The 7,689-nt window shown below is 26.8% G+C and overlaps 2 protein-coding genes across 2 annotated transcripts in view; both read right to left on the reverse strand.

Moving 5' to 3' along the window:
• LOC108573605 (S-adenosylmethionine decarboxylase proenzyme) overlaps positions 1–2,938 on the reverse strand; it is a 13,785-nt gene extending 10,847 nt beyond the window's left edge. Inside the window, exon 1 of the mRNA XM_017936067.1 lies at positions 2,407–2,938. Coding sequence (XP_017791556.1) covers positions 2,407–2,687 — 281 coding nt within the window. The 5' untranslated portion in view covers positions 2,688–2,938. The remainder of the gene's footprint in view (positions 1–2,406) is intronic.
• A 402-nt stretch (positions 2,939–3,340) lies between these two features.
• The window catches only part of LOC108573606 (U3 small nucleolar RNA-associated protein 14 homolog A), a 5,034-nt gene continuing 685 nt past the window's right edge, over positions 3,341–7,689 (reverse strand). The window contains exons 2-8 of the mRNA XM_017936068.1: positions 6,964–7,180; positions 6,343–6,639; positions 6,021–6,272; positions 5,598–5,919; positions 5,399–5,527; positions 4,597–5,330; positions 3,341–3,784 (exon numbers count right to left, since the gene is read on the reverse strand). Of these exons, the coding sequence (XP_017791557.1) occupies positions 3,341–3,784; positions 4,597–5,330; positions 5,399–5,527; positions 5,598–5,919; positions 6,021–6,272; positions 6,343–6,639; positions 6,964–7,180 (2,395 nt within the window). The remainder of the gene's footprint in view (positions 3,785–4,596; positions 5,331–5,398; positions 5,528–5,597; positions 5,920–6,020; positions 6,273–6,342; positions 6,640–6,963; positions 7,181–7,689) is intronic.

Raw genomic sequence — 7,689 nt, forward strand, 5'->3', positions numbered from 1 at the left:
CATATTTTTAACATATTTCCTGAATATATTAAAGTACAACAAACAAATATATTTTTAATTTAAAAGTAAGGAAAGCACCTATCCATCAAATACAACAGTGTACATATTCTTTACATGATTTCGATTTATTATAACCAGAAAGTTTTACTTGAGAAAGAAATATATCAAATATGAGTTGAGCACTCATAATTTGTAAACTAACTTTTAGTTCTTGGCCGTTGGTCAAACTTGATAAAACATATACATAAATACGTATATATGTACATACTTTAATATTTTCTTTGTGAATCAAAATTATAATGCTTTCAGTTACTCACTTTTTCTTTTCCCAAGCATGTTTTTCACGATTATATAAATCGAAATGATTAATTAAGGTACTTCACTTTTCTTTTATACATAAAAAAATACTTTCGCATAACTTTTAACTGCATTTCTTCAAATTAAGTTACACAAATAAAAAATGATAGTTATTGCATATGATAAACACGTATAATGATGTTTGTTGCAAAAACAATAATCATACATTAAATTGATAAATTTTAGCAGTTCCTTCAGAAAGTTTTTTACTGAATATTTTTTTATATTCTTCTTGGTCGAAAAAAAACAGCTATTTATAAAACGAGATGAATGGTATTACTTTGTTGAAAAATTTTTAATCATGACTTACTAAATAGATTATTACTAATTCTAGTATAAGATACTCCTTAGTAGTGCATTGGTATATACTTGTACAATACAAAAGCAAACGCACAGAATTAAATGTTTAAAAAATATGTTATGCAATTTGTACGTTAAATAATCTAAACTTCCAATTATGGTGTAAAATTCGAAGTAACTGTAAACTTTTAAATTCGTGTAATTTGCATGTAAATTTTTTCCAAATATAATTCATTAATATAAAACTGTCAATTTGAAATATTTTCGAACATCAATTGCTATAGAAATATCTGTATTTAAATTATTATATAAATATGCATAATGTATTTTAAATAATCAATTTTGTGCGTCTCTCAAATGTACTATGTAAATCGATAATATATAAAATTTCATTAATAACAATTGTATATAATTGCAATAAAATACAATAAAATTAAAGTAAAAAAGACAATATTTTAAATGTCAGCTATGTTCCTCAATGTAAATTTAATTTATTTTTCTGTTAAAAATTGGTCATCGTTGTACAAACCGCCGTTAACTTTACAATGTCAATAATGCTATAACGATTTCAAATTAACGCATTAATTATGTCATTCAATTAGGCATTATATCTAACATATAAGATATTCTAATAAAATAGTACAAACTACATAATGATATAAATATTATACAAGAGCATTCTTTAACTCTGTAATTTTATTACCAACTTTTGTATATCATATTTCGGGTATAGTTTATTATGACCATGGAACCTCGTGTAACAGTGTAATTATGAATGCTTTATAAATGTTATTTTCACCAAAAATGATCGTCATGAATTATTCGCTAACTTCACAATGAAATTCAATAAAGAACACATATGTTAAAAAGTGTAACAATGATTTATACTCAATTTGAAAAAATCAAAAAAACGTTTATGGTCCTGACAATTAATATTTACAAATTAGTTTTTATCAGACAACGATTTATTCCGAATGCTACTAAAATCCTAGAAAAAAGGAAGATCGCATCGGTGCTTATGTCTATATTCTATTTATATTCAATTTAAAATAAAGAGATAAAACGATGTATATACATGTCAGAGTCACGTAGCCTCACTTTAAGCGGTCCGTATTACTGGAAGAAGAAGGTGGGCGCATCGATCTCCACCAAAAAATACGACATATACGGTACTGTACAATTCAATGTATCCAATGTTAGTGAATTACCAGAACATTTTTCCAGCAAAATAATTTTTCTAACTGAACATTCGATGCAATGTTTAATATATTAGTCTCCATATAATCATAATAATTCTTATTAAATATTGGAAATTAGTAATATTTTTTGTTACAAAAACTGACACAAGTGAGAGCAACTAAGTTCAAAGCGAGAGTTAGGTTAAACGTACTAACGATTATTATCAGAACACTACATCGTGAGGTACCGGCGATACGATCATGGTTATCAGGCCGGTGTTATTTTGTTAAATTATTTATTGAAATTAAACTATGTCATTGATCAATTCTTAATATTTATGATACTTTAAATTGCATTATGTTTTAATAAACGAACTTACGTTTAACTACAATTGAAAATCGTCACATTTTTATTAATTTCCCACAAAGGTTGATGCTATGTAAAACATTATAAATAACAATGAAATCTTACATGAATTATATGATAAGTTTTGATAAAAGACTTTAAATTGAGATATGAATAGAAAAAGTAGCTGATTAGGTTTGAGAGAGATAGTATATTTTAACTTACTGAGGAATTTGCCTGAGATCGCCCTGCTTTCTGTTTATGCTACTGTTGCTTGTGAACCAAATCTCAAGAAGTTTCTCCACGCCTTCAAAAAATTGCACACTATCGGTGCTGTCGTCTTTGGAATTTGCCATTCTTTGGAGGCACAAAATTTTATTCACAAGTACGATATATGTGAAAACAAACAAAAATTTCTTGCGTTTGTGTTTCACTCCAAATGTACGATAAACCGTTCCTCTCACGAACTTTGCTTTACTACTGAGAACAAGTGATCGAGCAATCATATTGGCGGTGGTTTCTATCTTGCTCCCTCTCCTTCACGTACGCAGTATAGTGGTTCTATCTTTTTCCTACTCCTTCGTATTACGTCCCTTTTTAACTACTATCTCTATCTTGGATCCGTGTATCCACCGTTCCGCCAATCGCAAACTACTTTTCACGCATGCGCAAATTAACCGATTGTATTTAAAATATACATAAAACATACGTTAGTGCAAATATTATTTAAAAAATAATAATTATACGCATCCTTTTGTATTCTAAATTAGGTGGTATTTTAATTACATTGTATATTAATACTTTCTAATTTTATTAACTTTAACAATTATATTCTTAGAATTGTTTCATATTTTTAGTATAGATTATAAATAATTGTGGAATGTTGAGAATATTCTTTTTACAAGTTAAATATTGATAAATTATATAATAAATGGTTATAATTAACCATAGAATATTATCTTTTACTGTATTTTTCTATCAATGCTTATTTTTAAATTTGATATATTACTATGAATGATATATAAAATACGAGTGATTAGTAAATAGTTAACCAACAAACTTAATATACACGTTGCTCATAAAATATACATTGCAAAAACGAATTGGAATATCTCTTAGTTAAAAGGAACATTTACACGATTATTTGATCTTTTATATTTTATTTTACTTTCTTCTCTTTAATTATTTTATTTTTCTTAAAAATACATTTTGGACGCCTTTTTTCTTTTTTATTAATCAAAACATCGTCATTCATTGGTTCAATAATTTTTCCCATACGTGTTTTAACAGTAGGTTCAATTAATTTTCTGTGAGAATTTTCAGGTATAAAGTTTCTACCAATTGGCATTCTAATGCTAGCTTCATAATCTTTAACACTTTTAAAGGGATGTGGCAACTCATTAACCTGATGTTCCTTTATTTTAGCATTGTCATCTTCAAATATTATCACATTACTCTTATTTTCATCCTTGCAGGGTAAATGTTTAGGTACCTTCATAATAAAACGTCTTCTTTTATGTTTTGGTACTTTAATATTTTTTCCACCCCAAGCACCCCATCCTGGTAGTGTTAAATCGATATCCTTAGGCTGAGATTCCTGTGCCTATACATAAATTTGAAAAAAAATTTGCGAAAGAGCTAATTTATATTAAGTCTCTGCAAAAGTTTTCAATGTTCAATATGGCGTAACATTATATACTATCATATTGATGGAATTTATTTGTGGTTTTGAATTCTAATCATAATACGTCATCCTTAGATAGATTTTGATTAATATCGATTCGTGTTTTCTTGAAAGCAATGAGTTTCTATAAGTTTAATTATACCTATGTATAAGATTCATCATTAATAATAGTGCAATAACATAAAATTTATCAATGTTATTCATATTAAATCTTGGAAAAAAATGTTTTCTTTCTCAAAAAAAGATGTTTAATAGAAAATAATATTAAGGATAATAAATAGGTTTCTTATGATAATTCTAAACGGTAAAAATTATAAGTCAATCCTAGCAGATATATCATATAGAAACTAAAGGGAAATATCAGTGTCTAGATACTAAAGACGTCATTTTGGAATTGGACTGAAAAGTTCCCTCTCATGTGCAATCACCATGCTTCATCCTTTTGCATTATCACTTATCTTGGTCAATGCAATGCATGCTATCAGGAGCATGATTTCTGAGGCGAAAGTATAAGATAATACACTAAAAAGTTCTCTGCATACCAGCCGTAATCTTTTATCGTGACGATATTCATTAATTTTCACATAAATGAAAAAAAGTGGTAATTTGCAACAGAAAATTCATTTTGAAAAAGAATAAATGTAGCTACTTTTCTTCAATAAATAATGTATTTTGACAAAAAATACTGTGAACTTTTGCATAGACTTAGTAATATCAATATTTTAACCTACCTTCTCTTCTTTTTCTTTTCTAAACTCTTCTACGACATCATCATCAGCGAACGCTTCGCTTACTATATTACGTCTTTCTTCCTCATCTTCGTTATCGTCCAAAACTTCATCACCATCAGTAATATCAACTGGAAGGTCCGTATTTAATTGCTTAGGTTTTACATTTATGTACTTACTAGGGTCTATTTCTATTTTAGACGAGTTTAATTTATGCGTAAACAAAGTGTTGTCATATTTTACATATTCAGTATTTTTCAATTCATTATTTAACTCCGAGGAATATTCATTAACGCTTTCAGTTAGAGATGAATTTAAGATAGGTTTTTGTTTCTTAGCTTGAATTTCAAGTCCATCAAAATTGTCTTCCTTAAATATAAGATATTTGGATTTTCTCTTTTTTTTAATTCTACCATAATTCTGTGTAACATGTTCAAGCTTCGACTTAATTTGATCTTGAATTTTTTCTTCCATGAAGTTAAATATCTTATCTATTTTTTCGCTATTTGGAGAATTGAATGTCAAAGAATTAATCACATGTTGTACATTAGTATTTTCTACTAATTCAACATTCCAACTAGAAGTGGCTGTAATATTATTTAAATTTTTTTTCTGTAATTTAACATTCTTATTAGATTTTCTATTATTATTTGAAACTGTCTTTTTTGCAATACTATTGCATAAAACATTATTTACATTTTTAACAACAGATTTTGCTGTTACTACATCTTCTTTGTCTGGAAAACAAATATTCATTCAATCAATCTTACAATTACACAATTGATTTATAATTTTTTAAACATACCTTTTGAGACAGAAACGGATTTTAAATCTGCTGATGAAATTATCTCTTTATTAAAGTCTGTCTTTATGTCTGGTATTTTTCCATTATTTTGAAGTTCAAACAAATCTACATTAGTATCAGTATTGTGGTCTGTCAAGAATAATATATAATTACAAAAAACAATGTCTACTAAAAATTCTACTAACTTTTTTAAACATACCGTTTAAAACATTAGGAGGATTTGTATCCCCTGATAAAGTTTTCCTTTGTTTGATTTCAATTTTATTGTTAGCATTATCATTCAATTGTTCATTTTTTAACAGATTATTTTGATTATCCCAATATTTACGATAACTTTTTATAAAATCATTTATTTCTGATGCAGTTTTAGCACTTCCCATCCATGGATTTTCTTTATCATTAACAAAAAGCTGCACGGATGACCTGACATCTTCACCTTCTTCTTCACTATCACTCACTTTTTTTAATTTCTGAGTTAGTTCTCGACTAACTGATAACTGTTGTGCAAGTTCTTGTCGAGTCTAATAATGAAAATATAATAGTGTAATGTTATATACAGTAAAAAATATATTTGTATATGTAATTTTCTTAATTTTTCACAATACGTATATAATGTACTTACTTCCTTATCATATTTGGCCCTAATTTGTTTAGACTTAGCCCACTTTCCTGTATTTTTATGCCTTAACGATATTCGTTCTTCAGCTCTAGATTTATCCAGCAGTTCAAGCTTCTCTAATGCAGCTTGTGGATCAGTTTTTTGTAATTCTTCAAATTCTTTTAATTGCAATTTTATTTTTTCTTTTTTTTGGATACGGTGAAATTTTTTACTTTTAATTTTGTTTTGACGACGAGCCTTTGCTTCTTTATAAGACTAAAAAACCAATTAAGAAAATTAATATGTCTTATTTCATTAGAATTAACATAAATATTTCAATACAAACTTGTTGTGCTCTAATTTTAGCAGCTTCCTTCCTCTTCATAACAATTTCTTGTAATGTCAAAGAGAACTCATCATTTTTTTGTTCAATGTTCTCTTTTTGTGGTTCTAATGCAGCAAGTTCTTTCTCTAAATCTGATTGAAGCCTAAATCTTTTAACAAATTCTGTAGATTGTTCGAATTGTACTGATGACTGATTTAAAGGAAAATGTAGTGACTCTGCAATTCGGTTCTTTGTTATTACAGCATTCCATTTTTTTAATTCCTCTTTTGCATTTTTAAAACCAACTACTCTTTTTATCTAAAATGTAATTAATAATTATTTTTTTAAATTTGCATTCTGATGTATTATAATATCAGATCATTCCATAAATATAGATCAATATTGGACAGGTATTTAGCTTAAAAAACGTTGTTTTTGACATCTGTATTGAAAAATGACTTAAGAGATGGAAAATGATTATCATAAACTATGGTAATGTATCATCCATCGAAAAAAAATGTAATTTTTATTTAATTTTTTTTTTTCTTCCAGATTTTATATCTGAAGCATTACTTGTAAAATGATTCAATATTTCCATAAAGCTATATAAACACTACAATGATACAAACAAAAAATTCTTACTTGATCTGCTGCAGGTTTTTCTAATGGTTTTGGTAAGACATGAATTTTCTTTTTTGTAGAGTCCAAACTTCTAGTGATATCAAGATAGTGACTCTTTTTTCCTAATGCTTTGGCTAAATCCTGTACTTTAACTGCATCTTTATTAGATATTCCACTTTTCACTAAATGAAATTCTGATACTTCTAATGTAGGTTCACTTCTCTCTACTTTGTTTATTCTATGAAAAATTTTAGAATAAAATCGAGATTTACATTCCTTGTAATTTCTCATTTTCACCATAACATGTTTTGTAATTATATATAATACAAAATGAACTACACAATATTTTGTAAAAATTTTTTGTAACCATTATACATGATAAAAAAATAAAGAAACCTTTTTCTAACATTATACTTTATTAATACGCATAGTTTGGCCATTTAAAAAAACATATTACTATGACAGTGGCAATTATCTATGGAATTTAGAAAGATATATTACTACGTCAGCAGTAACCAGCTACAGTTTATAGAAAGATGTACTATTATGTCAGCAACTGTGAAAGTGTTAAGAACCTCCATATTGCACATAAAATTATGATCAACATTTATATTATTAACCTTAAACTGCTCTTTCTAAAATTAAACATATACCAGAAAGTCTATTTTTGAAATGTTTGAATTACTTCTATTTTTTACAAAAATATGAATAGAACATTTTTCATATTTATTTTTATTTAATATAAAA

Source organism: Habropoda laboriosa, unplaced genomic scaffold (assembly GCF_001263275.1).
Source record: "Habropoda laboriosa isolate 0110345459 unplaced genomic scaffold, ASM126327v1 scaffold128, whole genome shotgun sequence".
Taxonomy (NCBI): Eukaryota; Metazoa; Arthropoda; class Insecta; order Hymenoptera; family Apidae; genus Habropoda; species Habropoda laboriosa.